Source organism: Sorex fumeus, unplaced genomic scaffold (genome assembly GCF_029834395.1).
Source record: "Sorex fumeus unplaced genomic scaffold, SorFum_2.1 ptg000101l, whole genome shotgun sequence".
NCBI lineage: Eukaryota > Metazoa > Chordata > Mammalia > Eulipotyphla > Soricidae > Sorex > Sorex fumeus.
Window position 1 is genome coordinate 1,689,152 of NW_026606158.1, and position 18,231 is coordinate 1,707,382.

An 18,231-nucleotide genomic window follows, 5' to 3' on the forward strand; every position below is an offset into this window, starting at 1 on the left:
TGCAGCTGCTAATGGAAGTTCTGGGAATTCAGTCTCTTGGCTTTGCCAACCTCAACAGCCAGAGCACCAGCAACCAACCTGCGTGTTCCACGTGGGCAGCTGCCAACCTATGAGCATCACCCTTCAGTGACACAGTCTTCTGCAGTAGGCACTGACTCTGGGGAAATAGGATTTTTCTCCTGTTGATAGGGAGGGTGCACGCCTAGCTTGAATGAATTCAGCTCATGAAACCACTGAATTCCATTTTTAGTATTTTTTCCCCCTTTTTGGGTCACACCCAGTGATTCACAAGGGTGAATCTCTTGGCTCTGCACTCAGGAATTACTCCTGGCGGTCCTCAGGGGACCCTATGGGATGCTGGGAATCAAATCCGGGTCGGCTGCGTACAAGGCAAACACCCTCCCCACTGTGCTATCGCGCCAGCCCCAGAATTCCATTTTTAATTTAGACTGTCTCCAAGTCACAAGAGCCTTCTTTCATCCTTAGAGGAGAGTTAATCTGGAGGATTATTACATCCAGAGACATGCATAGGAAGCAGGTGACTGAAAACATGGTACAAGTATGATAGAAAATTAAAATAAAAACCACTTCAGTCATTCCTCGATTTTTTTTTTAACAGAGAAGCGGCTCTGCCACCAGCACACTGCCACTTGGTTCCAGTAACTCATGAATTCAAAACCTGTACCAATCAACAGTGTTTGCTCCAGAGAAGGAAGGGAAATCTGAAGTGTTTGGGGGTATAGGGGAGGTAAGAAGTTAGGGGCGGGGGCTGGGGCGATAGCACAGTGGGTGTAGGGTGTTTGCCTTGCACGTGGCCGACCCAGGTTTGATTCCCAGCATCCCATAGGGTCCCCCAAGCACCACCAGGAGTAATTCCTGAGTGCATGAGCCAGGAGTGACCCCTGTGCATCGCCGGCCAGGTGTGACCCAAAAAGAAAAAAAAAAGGGAGGCAGGGGCACTCGGTTCGTGTTTAGCGATTGCTTCGCACCTTGATTTGTAGTTTGTAGCTTTCTCTGATTCCAGCAGTGTAAATTCTCTGCTCATGGCTGAGTCCGTGATCGTCATTACCAATGGTTATTTCTGAACACAAAGTTGTGTAGAGTCAACTCTTGTGTGCTGCTTGGGTCAGGCTCCCACACATCAATGAACAAAAGGGACTTTTAACATGGACTTTCAATACTTAGGTAATATCTCTTTTGTTTCCTTCAGAGCTTTGCATTATTTTTGGAATTGTAGATGAACATATAATCTAACTAGGTTATCGCTGCACATAAAGTCACACACACACACACACACACACACACACACACACACGCACACATTAACTTTCCCATATCTGTAGAGGGCTCAGTCCTACTGAAGCTTTTGTGTTGTTTTGGTTTTGAGCCATTCCTGGCACTGTTCAGGGCTTATTCCTGGCTCTGCACTCAGGAATTATTCCTGATGGTGTTCGGAGGGATCATATGGGATGCTGGGGATTGAAACCAGGTCGGCTGCGTGCAAGACAAGCAGGCAAGCATCCTACCTGCTGTACTATCTTTCCAGCCCCCTAACGCTGGTATTAAATAAATCAGAGGGAATACATCTGAAAGACCTACAGAAGTCCGTAACACATGGTGGTGGGGGTGGTTCTCCCCAGTCAGATGGCTGTGGGGTTCCTCACATCAACCGGAACAGCCATTCTGCTGTTCTAGCCCAGAACTGGCATAGAAAACATCTTGGTGGAGCGTGGAACCGGAAGCTACAGGGGGAAGTGAGCAGTTGTGTGGTGGATGAGGGGAGACGGTGGGAAGCTGGATCAAAGTTTAGCAGGCCAAGGGGAAGAAAGGCGTCAGAAAGGTCACAGGATGAGAAAAAATAAAACAGGGAGAACAGAGAGTGTAAACTTGCTGTTTATCGATTTTGCTCTGTACACGGATGTGTGTCTCGGCAGCTTCTCACAGGAGCGGGAGGGAGGGAGGGGGGAAGGAACAGTCCGGACTCTGGTTGATTGAACGCACTGTTTGCTGGTCACATCACAACTCGATACAGACAGCCCAGCGGAGCGCAGGGCACAGACTCTTGATCTCGTCAATGTAAACACAACACGAATAGTGAAGATTCGAGGGAATGGGGAGAGGGGACAAGTCCAGTGTCTCGTCCTGGCATCAGCGTCCTGGCAAAGGCGCTGACGGACCCTTGTCTGGGTCCCGAGAAAGACTGGCATGGTGACCCCATCCCTTCCTGTCGTGAAGCCCACCCACTTTTCCTGCAGCTCTCTCCCGGATGTGCCCATCTTCAGCCTGGAGTGGGCACGGATGGTTCAAGTTCTTCAGAATGCCTGAGAGGTTGGCGTGCGCCGAGAGAGCTCCTTCCGAGCCCTACGAGCTGCCCACTGCCCATAGACTGTGACCCTTTTCAGATGGTTTCTGCGGAGCCCCAGGATTCTAGAGAGGAGGGAATTTAGTGCCGGGGGTGACCCCCTAAGCGCTCCTGTAGGAAGCTGCCCAATTAAACACTGACTGGAGATGCTAGTCCTTTGTGCCTGGCCACCGTTGGTTGAGGCAGTTGATTTTTTTTTTTAATCCCATAACCTTAAAAAAATCAGATTTCCTGGTTTGGAAATTCTTCAACACAAATGAAAGACATAAAAAAAAAAATTCCCCCTTCCCTCTTGCCCATCACCCACAAACAAACAAATCTAAACAAGAATGACCTTGAGGCTTAAGAACCAACCAGTCACACCTCCAGAGCCCTCCAGGTACCCAATGTCCCTTCCCTCACTGGCTTTTGCCAAGTGGTTGGTTCTGATCATTGGTTTTCCGTCCCCTTCCATATCGAGCTGGACTACAGGGCAAAGAAGTACTTTTCCTCTGAACGAAGAGACACGTTTGCTTTTATTTCCTGGGATGGGTAACCCCCAGCACCCTGACTTCCTTTTCTTAAAAAAAGCAACAAGACCATCCGACAGACCCTCTTGGATATGGTTTTATGGGCGGAGAACCCTTTTGCTTGCTCACCCCTCTACATCCCGGGCTTGAAAACTGTGTAGACAGACTGATTTTCCAGACTCGGGGAGTGTTGAGTCATGGGGCGGAAGGGGTGAGAGGGGTTCCTTGTCCCAGATCTCCGCAGTGAGAGCAGCTTTGTGGGGCCAAAGAGACAAAAGAAAAACAAATGAACAAAACAAAAAGCACTGCTCGATGTTTGAGTGTGAAGGCAGGGCCCCACGTGGCCCCTGGCTCTCCTCCTGCAGAACGTCTCTCCCGAGGACGGGCTTTCTTGGTGCTAGCTATTGTTCTCCGCGGTGAGATATTTGAGGGCAGCAAAGCCATAACGGCGAGACATGTCCTGCTGGAACTCCTCCTTCAGGGTTTTGAGACAGATGCGGTATTGCTTGTTAGACCGGAACTTGGTGATGTCAAAGCTGGGGGCGTGAGGCATGTGGATCATGTATGCATTGGGTAGCACAGTGAACTCGTACTCCTGGAAGGAGACAAGAGCAGTGAGCGCTGGCCAGTGTCCCCCTTCACCACTGGATGTCTGAAACCCAATCAGGCATGACTGTGCAACTTCTGAAACACAGTTATGAACTGCTCTGACTTCTGAAATCCAGCTATGAATGACTCTAATTTCTGAAAACCAACCATGAATGATTGTAACTTCTGAAACCCAACCATGAATGACTCTGTAACTTCTGAAACCCAACCATGAATGACTCTGTAACTTCTGAAACCCAACCATGAATGACTCTGTAACTTCTGAAACCCAACCATGAATGACTCTAATTTCTGAAACCCAACCATGAATGACTGCAACTTCTAAAACCCAACCACTAATGGCTGTAACTTCTAAAACTCAACCATAAATGACTGTAACTTTTGAAATCAAACCATGAATGAATGTAACTTCTGAAACGAAACCATAAATGAATGTAACTTCTGAAACCCAACCATGAATGACTGTAACTTCTGAAACCCAACCATGAATGACTGTAACTTCTGAAACCCAACCATGAATGACTGTAACTTCTGAAACCCAACCATGAATGACTGTAACTTCCGAAACCCAGGATGACTGTAACTTCTGAAACCCAACCATGAATGACTGTAACTTCTGAAATCCAACTATAAATGACTGTAATTTCTGAAAACCAACCATGAATGATTGTAATTTCTGAAACCCAACCATGAATGACTCTGTAACTTCTGAAACCCAACCATGAATGACTCTGTAACTTCTGAAACCCAACCATGAATGACTCTGTAACTTCTGAAACCCAACCATGAATGACTCTAATTTCTGAAACCCAACCATGAATGACTCTAATTTCTGAAACCCAACCACTAATGGCTGTAACTCCTAAAACTCAACCATAAATGACTGTAACTTTTGAAATCAAACCATGAATGACTCTGTAACTTCTGAAACCCAACCATGAATGACTCTAATTTCTGAAACCCAACCATGAATGACTGCAACTTCTAAAACCCAACCACTAATGGCTGTAACTTCTGAAACCCAACCATGAATCACTGTAACTTCTAAAACCCAACCATGAATGACTGTAACTTCTAAAACTGAACCATGAATGACTGTAACTTCTGAAACCCAACCAGGAATGACTCTGTAACTTCTGAAACCCAACCATGAATGACTCTGTAACTTCTAAAACTGAACCACGAATGACTGTAACTTCTGAAACCCAATCATGAGTGACTGTAACTTCCGAAACCCAACCACGGATGACTGTAACTTCTGAAACCCAACCAGGAATGACTCTTCAACTTCTGGAGGGAGGGGGTGGGATATGACCCAATGATCCAGTGTATGAAAGAATGGCTCTGACAGCACCCTAGACAGCAGTGCCCTCTTGGAACGGGACCCTTCATGGCCCAATCGCATGATTCCTTTGAGCCTTTTTCTCCTCCTCTATGAAGCAGAGGCAATACTATCTACTTTGAAGCCCATGTGGTTAGTGCTGGGCAGATGGCCCGTAAAGAGAAAAGGCTCGTGAGGAAGGTGGGTTCACCCCCCATGTGGTTGTTAGAGTCTGGAATGACACACGCCATGGGGGTGTCTTGCTCTAGTCTCTGAAGCTTGTTGATGTTTTTCTCACAGGGCTGGAGATCTGATGGTCTCTACAGACTAGTTAAAAAGAGGGGACAGGAGCTGGAGTGATAGTACAGTAAGTAGGGCATTTGCCTTGCACACAGGAGTAACTCCTGAGTGCGGAGCCAGGAGTAACCCCTGGGCATTGCTGGGTGTGACCCAAAAAACAAAAAAAAAGAGGGGACGAAAAATAAGGCAAGGAGGGGGGAAAATAGGTTCCACAGGACTGAAGTTCCTTCTGTATACAAAATTGTCACCTATACACCCTTATCCTATACTACTCTGTCGGGGGGGGGGGGGGTGTTCCATTATGGAAACAGAATTCATAAACGGATAAAATATAAGACCCCCAAATGAAAGGCCTGCTTGGAGATCTCAAAAGAGGGAACACAAATCCAGTTGCACCTGTGTGACTTGACTCCCACCCATGTCATTTGAGTCACATGTGTGTCATCCGAAGGAGGACCCAGCTCATCTTCCCTCGGAATCCATGTACTCTGGTTCAGAATGTTGTATCTGCCTAGTGGTGGTCATGTCTCACCCCAGCCCTGAGCAGGTCAGAACAGACTCAGAAGGGGACATGAGGAGCACTGAGAGAGAGTGCTTGACCAGAGTAGTCCCCGAAGGACCGTGAGGTGCACAGTGAGGCGGGAGGGAGACCCGCCATGAAAAATGTAAGAACCACCAGAGTTTGTGTGTCTGGGCCATTTCCTGTGGGGACCCCAAGCCCTGGCAGCTGTGCCAGCCCCACCCGTTGGCATGGATGGACTCCCTGTCAGGTGCTCACTCAACCATTTCCTTCCTTTGCTGGGAAGGGCTGATTCTATGAGGCATGTGCGTTTTCTTGGCCAAGAGAGGAAAACTAGTCAGCACATGTTCTCCAGTTCTGTCAGAGCCATTTAAAACAAAACCCAAATCTCTATTCTGGAAAAACCGAGTATCTGTGGACCAGGTCGCCTTCCCCGCTTGCTGGATTCATGGATACGATTGACACACCTTCTCTTTCAGACAGAAGTGGAGCCTATTAGATGTTGCCTGAGTAGGCTGGAATCCTAGGGCTCTGGGAACCACAAACCCTCATGGCCAGCTTTCCTGCCCTTAAATGACCCTTTCTGGACTTTTACCTATAGCACTAATTCTTTTTTTTAAATAAAAACGTTTTAATTGAATCACGGTGGGATAGATCTTCACAAAGCTGATTGGGTTTCAGTCGTACAGTGTTCCAACACGCATCCCTCCACCAGTGTACATTTCCCAGCACCAGGGTCCCCCGGGTTCCCTCCCATCATCCCCCACCCCTCATCCCCTGCCTGCCTCTTCTCTCTCTCTCTTTCTCTCTCTCTCTTTCTCTCTCTCTCTTTCTCTCTCTCTCTCTCTTTCCTTTTGAGCTTTGTGGTTTGCAATATTGATACTGAAAGGTTATCAAGAATATTCCTTTAAATGCCCTGCCACAGAGGCAGGGTGGGATGGGGGGGATGGGGGGTGGGAGGGATACTGGGATCCATGGTGGTGGAAAATGGGCACTGGTGGAGGGATGGGTACTTGACCATTGTATAACTGAAACCCAAGCACAAAAATTTGTAAGTCTACAACTGTACCTCATGGTGTTTCACTAATAAAAATTAAAAAAAAAAAGAATATCCCTTTACCTACCTTTAACCCTCAGATCTTGTCTAGCGTAATCATTCCCAGCTATTATTGTCAAACTGGTCTCTTCTCTATCTACCGACCCTCAGCCCCACACAATCTTGTGGTTAGTTCCAACCATCGACCCGTCCTCCTAACCTCTGTTTTCCCTGGCCGTGGATATTTATCTTATCTCTCTATCTTTTTTATACACCACAACTGAATGCAGTCATTCTGCATCTGTCCCCCTCCTTCTGACTCATTTTACTCAGCAGGATACTCTGCATGGCCATTTATTTATAGGCCAATTTCATGACTTCATTTTCCCTGACAGTATAGCACTAATTTCTACCCCTTACTGGTGTTTATGCTAAGATCGTCTGGGATACTCATTCAGACAGAGGATCAGCTGGGATGTTCTTCAAGGGACCCTCTGTCAGATACAGAGACAGAGAGGATGCTTGAGAGCTCCACAAAGTATCCCCAGCCCAATCACTATTTTACAGGAAAAATTTGCGACCTCTGGCTTCACATTCGAATTCTGCAGATTTCCTTTGAAGTAGGAGCCCAATAAGTAACTGTTAAGTGAAAGACAGGGTTTGATGCCTAAGAACCATCTCTTAGGGGCTGGAGAGATGGAACACTGGGGAAGGTGTCCGCCTTGCCTGTGGTCAACCTGGCTCCTATCCCTGGCACCACATAAGGTTCCCTGAGCACCGCCCAGAGTGACCCCTGAGCACAGAGCTAGGAGGAAGCCCTGAGCACAGCCGGGTGGGACCCAGGCAAGCCCTCCTTAAAAATAAGCATCACTTGTTAAGCCATCCGGCAGAGTGCTGAGCCGTGCGTCTGGGACTTGCAACACTCTCATCTCAATGATGGGACTCAGGGGTGACTATGAGTGGGTCAGATTTGCTTCTCTTCCTCACTGAGCTGAGTGTGAGGTTGGGGGGCTGGGCAGGAACTGGCTGGAACCCCCAGTCTCACCCAACGGTCAAAGCACGAAGTAGAGGGTGCAGATACACACCCCTGTCCCGCCCAGTTCTCTCTCCCTGTCCCTGAGCACTTCTTACTCCCTCTCTCCTGGGGCTGTGATATGGGTCCTCTGGCCCTTGGAATTCTCCAGTACATTTTCTCCTTTCCTGTCCGTCCCCCTCCCCACGCCCCCAGCTCCGACACCCTCCGCCCTTCTCACCTGCGCATCCAGTTCCATGATATGAGCCACCTTGTTCCAGCCGAAGCCCACAAACCTCCGGTCGTACTCGGGGCAGTCCCGCCTCACCACGACGTACGGCTCGAAGTCGGCCTCCCACTGCACCCGGTAAGGCGTGGTGGCAGTCCGCCACTTGGCGAAGTTGGTGGGTGCGTGGCCTTTCACCCACACGTGGTACCTGGGACACAGGGAGAACAGCCATGGGGGGCGGGAAGGGAGAGGCGGGCTTCCCAGGGGAGATGAGGAGACGGTGCCGTAAACTGCATCTCCCCAAGGACATGTCCTGCGCTCGCCCAGGGGCTTCTTCAGGCAACTGTATCTTTGCAGAATGAGGTCGGAATGCATTAGTGAGATAGTACAGAGGGGAGAGCCACGAGGGGTTTTCTAGCTTTTCTCTTTTCCTGTGTCCTTTGCATAGTTTAATCAGAGCAATGTCCTTTTTGTATGGACACAGGAAGACAGCTAATGCTATGCTTTTGTAACTTGGAAGTTAATTGACTCCAAATAATATTCACTCCTGGGCATCTGTTCTCTCAACTTAAGCCTCAGTTGCCCTTACTTCCTAGAACTCCCAAAGCAGGGTCCCAACAAGGGACTGGATGGACCCAGGGCAAGCTGTGAGCTACCCTGACATCAAAATGGCCAGTCCAAAGCCATAATGCTTAACTGTAAGTTAAGAGCAGGGTAATGGACAAATTCTGTCATGATCCAAAAAGTAACATCTGGATTAGGACCCTTGCTAGAGTTAGGAAAGATTAGTCTGGCCTGAGCACTATAGTCTGAGATCTAAAGTGAGATGTTCCCAGGAGAGCCACCCTACAAGCTTAATATATCTCTTAGTGTGTCCATACAAAATAACTAATATTAAGAAGTAGAATTAAGATGTTAATTAAGAAGTTAATTAAGTTATTGGACTAAGGAGAGGAGAAACACCCCTAAGTGGTGTTTTGCCCTTGAGGGGAAGAAGGGCTTTCATATGATGATTTTGCTACCTGGGTGTGGTGGCTACCCCCAGTGCGGGGAGATGGTGAGAGACCATAGACCAAGACCAAGAGAGGGAGTGTGGAGAGACTAGCATAGGGGACAGGAGGAGGCGGGAATGAGGGGCAGTGTGAGACTGGAATGGGGAGCTTAGGGAGACTGGAACAGATGAATGGGGAGAATGGAATAAAGGGCAACTGACCACCAACCAGCCTGGCCCTCGTCTCCTCCTTCGTCTGCTCATGACTTCAGCCATCCCACGTGAGGGAGCAGCCCGAGACCATTGAATACAGGCAGCGAGATACAGGCAGCGAGAGACACTGGGGGTTTCCCAGCCGCCTGGTGGTTACACATTCAGACTCACAAAGACTCACACAAACTACTCATCAGCTCACACATGCACTCACACTCATGCTCAAACACACACACTCTTACACATGCACTCTCACACACATGCTTAAACACACACACACACTCAAACACACACATACACACACTCTGACACGCACGCATGAACTCACACACAAACTCAAACACACAGAGACACTCCCACAAACTCATTCATAAACTCACACATGCACTCACGCACATTCAAACATATATACACTCAGACCCTCACACAAACACACTCTCCCAGACTCACACACACATGCAAACGCACTCATCAACTCACACATACAGTCACGCTCAAACACACCCATATACTCAGGCACTCACACTTGTTCAAACACACACTCAGACACACAAACGCACACATATTCACAAACACATGCATACAAAGGGACACACACATGCTCAAACACACACACACTCAGACACACACACTCACCTTAACAGACACTCTCAGGCTCACACACAAACTGACTCGTAAACCCACACATGCACTCACACATACTCAAACACACACACTCACACCCTCACACAAATGCACACACATTCACAAACACACACCCATCCAGACAAATGTTCTCATACACACACTCATCTACTCACTCAGACACACACTCTCACACACTCATACACACACATTCACACACTCATACCAACTTACACACAGACACATACCCACGTTCACATAGACACATTCACATGCAAACTCACACTCACGTACACTATACAGTCACACACTACCTCACACACGCAAGCCCCCCACACTCACACAGACACCCACACTAACACACGCTCACAGACTCACACACTTGTACACACACATATTCACATCTACTCTCACCCACACTCACGTGAACACGCACTCTCAGACACTCACGCACATACACACACACACGCACGCAGCACAGGACGGGTGCAGGGGGCGCGTGTCCAGGAGAGGGAAGGCCCGCGGGCGGGCGGCTCACCTGAAGGTGAAGAGGGTCCCCATGTCCAGCATGGACAGCAGCTCCGCCTTGGACTTGGGGAAGGAGAGACGATAGCGCAGCGTCTCGAAGGCAGGCACGATCATCGCTTTCTTGGTGTTGGCCAGGTCCAGCTGGACGACAGACTTCCTGCAGGGGACAGTGGCACACAGAGGTCACCCTGAGGGCGGGAGGCGGTGCAGGGAGGGCCCGGAGAGAAAGGCCACCATGACGAGCCGAGCCCCGTGTGGAGAGGGGAGACCCGGCTGGGCTTTACTGCATCTCGGCTGCAACTGCAGCCTTGGCGTGGGCACTTAGATTCGGGCTCACCCAAAAGTGCTCAGAGCCAGTGTGGCTTCAAACAACACGCAGACACATACACACACATACACACACACAGAGACATTGCACACACATACACACACATGCACACACAGACACATACATGCACTCACACAGACACACACACACACATGCACACACACATGCGCACACACACATACACAAACACACACACATGCACACATGTCCACAGACACACAGGCACACAGACTCAGTCACACAGACTCACAGACACGCACACACGCACACACACACACACACACACACTCACACACACACAGACAGACCACCATCGCCAAGCGCCAGGAGCTGGCAGGCAGGGTCAGCGCCCAGGGCCTGCAGAGGCTGGATCAGCCCAGGGGAGCATCACCAGGGGTGCTCAGGGCTCACCTTTTCCCGCAAGAAGAGAGGCAGCTTTGCAGAAGGGGCGGGGACCACACTTTCCAGGCTGTTGCAAGGGGGTGCAACAGCTGAGGTAGACCACAGGAAGCTGCTCCCTCCTGCGCGCTTGCCCGCTCGCTCCCCAGAAGCCCAGAACCCCCAGCCTGCCCACACCTGACCCGAGCGTCAGAGCGTGGGAGCGGGAGGGGAAAGCGTCTCTCTGGCCACAAGGGGGCGCCATCACCCCGCAGCCAGGATTCTGGGCGCAGCGGGAGCAGAGCCAGGACCCTGGGTCCATCCCTGGTCCCTGCGGCTGGGTGCCAGGCTCTCCCCCGTGCCCAGCCCGCCCCTTCTTCATGGGTTAGATGCTGCCGCCCCTGTTCCCACCCTGGGGATCTGTAACAGAGGCCGGGGGGGGGGGGCTCCTCACTGCCTAAGGAAGTGGGGTTCAGGCAGGGGGGGGAGGCCCGAGAGTGGCCGGGGGACAGGGAAGGTCCTTTACGAGTAGGAATGATAAAGACAGAAGCAGGGCACATGGTCACTCTCACACGGGACACTCACACTCTCACTCACACACATACACTTATACGCTCGCATGCACACACACACTCACGCCCATACACACTCTCACACATTCACATACGCATACACTCATTCGCATACTCACACTCACATACACACACCCTTACATTCACACCCACACACCTATACACACTCTCACACATTCACACACATGCACACACACTCTCATTCACACTCATACACACACACTCATATACACACATTCACATTCACACACATACACACACAGTCATACACATATTCATACACTCGCATACACACACACTCACACCCATACACTCACACTCACTCATTCACTCATACACACACTCTCTCACACACGCACTTACATTCACATTCATACACCCATACACATTCTCACACATTCACCCATATTTACACACTCACACATATGCGCACACACTCACACTCATCCACGCTCATACACATGCACACATTCACACAGTCACATTCTCACACTCACACACTCACACACCCACACATCATTCATACACACACTCACATTCTCACACTCATTCCACACTCACCCACACACTCACACACTTGCATACAACACTTTCACATTCACATACACCCCTGCACACTCTCACACATTCACACACACTCACATTCACACACATTCACTCACTCGTACACACACTCACGCTCATACTCACACACGCTCACACCGGCACACACACGCAGGAGGGAGCGAGATCAGGCCAGGAAGCCTAGATGGGGCCTAGGCCACCGCTTCAAGGTCAGGGTACACACTTGGCACGGGACAGGTACAAGGATCTGAGTCCACCCATCCCTCGAGCACCACCAGGTGTGAACCCGTGCTGCTTGGGGAGACCTCTCCCGCGCCCCCATCAAAAAAAAAATCAAGCCCTGGGCAGTCGGACCAGGGGCAGCGCCCAGCATCAGGGGTGCAGATGCTGGGGCCAGCAGGACACCTGGGGCCACGCCCCTCCCTGTTTCCATGGAGACAGCCCCGCCCCTCTCGCGGTACCTGTCCCGGCTCCCTGGGCAGCAGAGATGGGTCGTGCCCAGCTGGGACAAGAAGAAGGGGTTGGAGAAGCAAAGCGGGAGCACCCGGGGTGGGGGAAGGGGGGACGTGTCCAGTGAAGACTTGAGAGCTCAGAAGACTCTAGTGGACGTTCATTATGGTCCAGCGCTGCCCCTCCACCTGGGGAGCGCGGGGCAGTGCGTGTGGGGGGGGGAAGGGGGGAGGCGTGCATGACGGTGACCGCCTCGTGGCGCTGGTGGACGGGTCTCCCTCCCGCTGCCCCCTGCACAGCCCCGGGTTGGGGGTGTTGGGGGGGACAGAGCCCCTGCTGGGAACTTTGGGAACTGCAGGACCACGGTGGCATTCTATGGGTCACAGCGGGACAGGGAGCTGCCCTTGCATCCAGCCTACCTGGGTCCCATCCCTGGCACCCCATATGGTCTCCGGAGGCCCCCGGAGTGGCCGGTCCCTGAGGGCAGGGTCAGAGGAGCAAGCCCTGAACCCCGCCGGGTGTTGCCCACAAACCAAAGAAGACAGGGCCATCTTTCTAGAAGGCCAAGATGAAGGCTGTCTGTGCAGAAGTGCGAGAGAGCTGAGCCCGGTTTCCCTGGAGCTGGGAAGTAGCATGAGAACCGACCAGGAAGGTGTGTGGGAGGCCAAGTCCTGCCACCCGCATTTCCCAAGGCAGTCTGGGACCTCCTTGCACTGCGGGGAGGGGCTGTCAGTGGGTCAGACTGGGGGGTGGGGTGGGGAACTGCATTGGGTGTTGGCTACACCGTCTATATACACAGTGCAATCAGAGCGACAGAGAGAGAGAAAGAGAAAAGAGGAAAGAGAAAGGGAGAGAGAAGAGGGAAGGAGAAGAGAGAGGGAAGAGAGAGAAGAGGTAGGAGAGGGAGGAGAGAGAGGAAGAGAGGGAGAAGAGAAGAGAGGAGAGACAAGAGAGAGAGGAAGAGAGAGGACGTGCTGCCATCATTTTTGCTACACACAGTGGAATCTTAGAAAGAGAGGAGAGAGGAAGAAAGAGAGAGAAGAGGGAGGAGAGAGAAGAGAGGGAGAAGAGAGAAAGAGGAATAGAGGAAGAAGAGAGGAAGAGAGAAGAGAGGAAATGAGAGAGAAGAGGAGGAGAGCGAGGGAGAAGAGAGGGAGAGAGAGAAAGAGAGGAAGTGCTGCCATCATTTTTGCCACACACAGTGAAATCTTAGAGAGGGAAGAGAGAGGAAAAGAGAGAGAGGAGGAGAAAGTATTGCCATCATTTCTGCAACCACACGGATGAACCCAGCAGGATGGTGCTTTGTGAAATAAGTCAGACAGAGAAAAGGCAAAGGGAATGGAGCACCACAATGGAGCAGACGAGAAGGACGAAATTGAGGTTGCCAGGAGGGAAGGGTCAGGTGGGGGTGGGGTGATAGGTGGGGTGTGTTGGGAACGGGGCCAGGTGGACGGTCACAGCTGGACTCTGGGTGCCCCAGATGGGAACTTTGGGAATTGCAGGGCCACGGTAGAACCCTATAGGTCGCAGCAGACAGGGAGCTGGCCTTGCATGTAGCCAAGCTGGGTTCCATCCCCGGACTCCTGAGGTTCTCTGGGGGCACGGATAGGACTGCACCCCGAAACGCTACAAATGCTGCAAACCTAAGCTCCTTCAACACTTTTTTTTTTTTTGCATTTGGGTCCTCACTTGGTGATGCTCAGGGCTCACTCCTGGCGATGCTCGGGGCTCCCGGGTACCACAGATGTGGGCAGGCCCCGTGCCAGGGCCGTGCCTCCCCCGATCCCCCGACCCCCTCGGGCCTCACCTGAGGTACTCGTAGAGACCGTACATGGGCAGGAAGTCGATGTCCGACAGGAACACGTAGGGCGTGGCCACGTGCTTCATGGCCACGTTGCGCAGCAGGTTCACGGGGTAGAACTGGCCCTCCTTGTACACCACGTGGTAGGCCACGTTGCGGCGGCTCATCAGCACCTCGGAGCCCTGCGCGTAGCGGAGGAACTGCTGCGCCTCGGCATCCGACAGGTACAGTGCCAGGCTGATGGGCCCTTCCCAGTGCTTGCAGATGGCCTCGAGCATCTGGAGCCTGCGAGACAGCGGGGGCGGGAGGGGTGGGCACTCTGTCCCCGCAGACCCCGCCTCAGACCCCCAGACCCGGCCTTTTCCTTCCCCTCCTGCTCTGCGCATGCATTTTTTTTTCTTTTTGGATGCTCAGGGCTTACTCCTGGCTCCGCACTCGGGAATCATTCCTGGAGCCTATGGGATGCGGGGGATCGAACCGGGATGGGCTACCTGCAAGACAAATGCCCTCTCTGCCGTGCTATCGCTCTGGCCCCTGTGCGTGATTTTTTTTAATTAATTTTTTTAATTAGTGAATCACTGCGCCACATCTTATCATTTCATTTCATTTCATTTCATCATCCTGTTAATCGTCGATTGCCTCGAGCAGGCCCCAGTAACGTCTCTTTCATCCTAGCCCTGAGATTATATTCAAGGCTCTTTAGGAGAATGAGACCCATCATTGTTACTGGTATTTGGCATATTTGGTACGCCACGGGGAGTTTGCCCACATCTTATCAGGACATCTTTTTATGACATCTTATTATCTCATACCTACTTTGGACAAACTTGCAGGCTATTGAATGTAGCCTGCCCACAGGGCAGAGTCTGGCAAACTCCCCGTGGCGTACCAAATATGCCAAATACCAGTAACAATGATGGGTCTCATTCTCCTAAAGAGCCTTGAATATAATCTCAGGGCTAGGATGAAAGAGACGTTACTGGGGCCTGCTCGAGGCAATCGACGAATAACAGGATGATGAAATGAAATGAAAATGAAATGAATCACCATGAGGTACAGTTCCAGACTTGCACAGTTCGTGCCTGCATTTCTGTCATACAATGATCTAGCACCCATCCCCCCACCAGTGCCCATTTTCCACCACCAATGGTCCCAGCATCCCTTTCACCACCACTCCCACTCTGTCCCCCCCACCCCACCCACCTCTGTGGCAGGGCATTCCCTTTTGCGCTCTCTCTCTCTCTCTCTCTCTCTCTCTCTCTCTCTCTCTCTCTTCTTTTGGGTGTTGTGGTTGGTGCATGAATTTTCATGCATCCCCAAACCTTAGTTGTTAGATCTGTAAAATGGTCTATCATTTCACAACCTCTGCTTCCAAACGACATGTAGAGAGTGACCTCGCTCTCAGAGCCCCCCTCTTGAGGGGTGCGGGCAGGAAGATCAGATTAATGGTCCAAATATCTCCCCACCTTTTTTTTTGGGTCACACCCGGAGATGCACAGGGGTTCCTCCTGGCTCTGCACTCAGGAATTACTCCTGGTGGTGCTCGGGGGACCCTATGGGATGCTGGGAATTGAACCCGGGTTGGCCTTGTGCAAGGCAAACACCCTACCCGCTGTGCTGTTGCTCCAGCCCCCAAATATCTCCCCCTTTTTTACGGGGGGTCATACTTAGTGTTGTGAGGGGGTCACTCCTGATGGTGACCAGAAGACCACGTGGTACTGGGGATGGAGCCCAGGCCTCCTGTTTGTGGACCCTCCCGCAGCCTGTTGGGGTCATGGCCGGGTCCATGGCTGGACAATTCCCCCCAGGGGCCCTGGTTCCCTCCCTGAGCAGAGTACACAGCAATGTGGCTGAGAGCAGTTCAAACCACCCAACTGTGCGGCCTCGAGACTCCTGCCACCAACGTCCCAGTGACACAGATGTGGGGCAGTAATGAAATTGGACTCTGCATCAGGGCCACAGAACCCAGGTCCAGTGAAACGGCCGCTTCCGGATGGGCTTAGCGGGAGGGGTGGAACGGAGGTAAGGGAGACCGGGGGAACCCCGAGAAAAGGGGGAAGGCGGCAAAGTCTGGGAGGAAAAATGCCTCCAAGTGGCAAAACTTCCGGGAAGCAGCCGGAAGCTGTGGTGGAAGTAGCACGAATGAGCCAAAGTGACACAGCGGTCACTGCTTCCTGCGGGCGCCGATGGGGGTCCCGGCTGTGCGCCCATCACACACACACACACACACACACACACACACACACACACACACACCCCACCCCTTTCGCGCAGGCACTTGGAGTCTGAGGCTCAGTCCCTCCCTCGAGGCGCGGGGAGTCGCACCTGTCCATGGACAGCTGGGCCACCAGTGTGACGTCCGTGGGGCCGGCGGGCGGCTCGTACTCGTAGTGCAGGAAGTAGAGGTGCGTGCGGTGCACGGTGAAGCGCTCCCGCCGGAACTCGTAGCACAGGTCGTCCTCATCCAGCTCCGACAGCTGCTTCTGGAGCTGGGAGGAGGAGACGGGGAAGGGTGCTCTGGAGTCAGGGGGCACCCGCTGTCCCCCATCCTGAGGGCTGGGTGGCTGCGGAGGAAACGGCCCGCTGCTCTGTGTCCCTCTGTGATTTTGGTATTGTTTTAGAAGGAAGGGGAGGAGGGAGAGAAGGGGAAGAGGAGAGAGAAGAGGAGAAAGGGGAGGAGGGAAGGAAGGGGAGGAGGAAGAGGAGGAGAAGAGAAGGGAGAGGAGGAGGGGGAGGAGGGAGAAGAGGAGGAACAGAGGAAGGAGAAAGGGGTGGAGGAGAAGGGGAAGGAGAGGAGGGAGAGATGAGGAGGGAGAGAAGGGGATGAAGGAGACAAGAGAGGAGAAGAGGAGGAAGGGGAGGAGGGAGAGGAGAGGAGGAGGGAGAAGAGGAAGGGGATGAGGGAGAGGAGAGGAGGGGGAGAGGAGGAAGGGGAAGAAGAAGAGGAGGGGAGGAGGGAGAAGAGGAGGAAGGGGAGGAGGGAGAGGAGAGGAGGAGGGAGAAGAGGAAGGGGATGAGGGAGAGGAGAGGAGGGGGAGAGGAGGAAGGGGAAGAAGAAGAGGAGGGGAGGAGGGAGAAGAGGAGGAAGGGGAGGAGGGAGAGGAGAGGAGGAGGGGGAGAGGAGGAAGGGAAAGAGGGAGAGGAGGGGGAGGAGGGAGAAGAGGAGGAAGGGGAGGAGGGGGAGAGGAGGAAGGGGAGGAGGGAGAGGAGAGGAGGAGGGGGAGAGGAGGAAGGGGAAGAGGGAGAGGAGGGGAAGGAGGGAGAAGAGGAGGAAAGGGAGGAGGGAGAGGAGGAGGGGGAGAGGAGGAAGGGGAGGAGGGAGAGGAGGAAGCGGAGGAAGGGGAGGAGGGAGAGGAGAGGAGGAGGGGGGAGAGGAGGAAGGGGAGGAGGGAGAGGAGGAGGGGGAGAGGAGGAAGGGGAGGAGGGAGAGGAGGGGAAAGAGGGAGTAGAGGAGGTACAGAGGAAGGAGAGAAGGGGAGGAGGAGGAGAAGGAGAAAGAGGAGGAGCGGAAGGAGGAAGGGGAGAAGGGAGAATTAGGAGGGAGGAGGGAGGACGGGAGGAGGAGGAGGCGGGATGGGGCTGGGAAGGAGGAGGGGGAGGAGGGGAGAGGTGGTCTTAGACCATCTCTCAGTCCTAGACATGAGCTTGCTCTGAGCTGAGACGGCGGTGTCAGAGCGCCGCCGAGGGCTGACTGACCCACAGACACACAGACAGACACACAGACAGAAGGGTGCCCAGGAGCAGCGGTTCTCTGGGACCCCAGGGGATTCCCAGGAGGCCACAGGTGAGAACCGCATGGGGGAGGGGCAGGCACCAACCTGGGGTCTAACCCTTAGGACCTGGGGACAGCAGGCAGGAAGGGAAGCGAGCCGCCCCCCCCCCGC

At 52.6% G+C, this 18,231-nt stretch overlaps 1 protein-coding gene across 1 annotated transcript in view; it reads right to left on the bottom strand.

The window, feature by feature from the left end:
• Positions 1-1,953: 1,953 nt before the first annotated feature.
• LARGE1 (LARGE xylosyl- and glucuronyltransferase 1) overlaps positions 1,954-18,231 on the bottom strand; it is a 383,597-nt gene continuing 367,319 nt past the window's right edge. The window contains exons 10-14 of the mRNA XM_056134685.1: positions 16,673-16,836; positions 14,354-14,632; positions 10,265-10,411; positions 7,911-8,106; positions 1,954-3,466 (exon numbers count right to left, since the gene is read on the bottom strand). Of these exons, the coding sequence (XP_055990660.1) occupies positions 3,269-3,466; positions 7,911-8,106; positions 10,265-10,411; positions 14,354-14,632; positions 16,673-16,836 (984 nt within the window). The 3' untranslated portion in view covers positions 1,954-3,268. The remainder of the gene's footprint in view (positions 3,467-7,910; positions 8,107-10,264; positions 10,412-14,353; positions 14,633-16,672; positions 16,837-18,231) is intronic.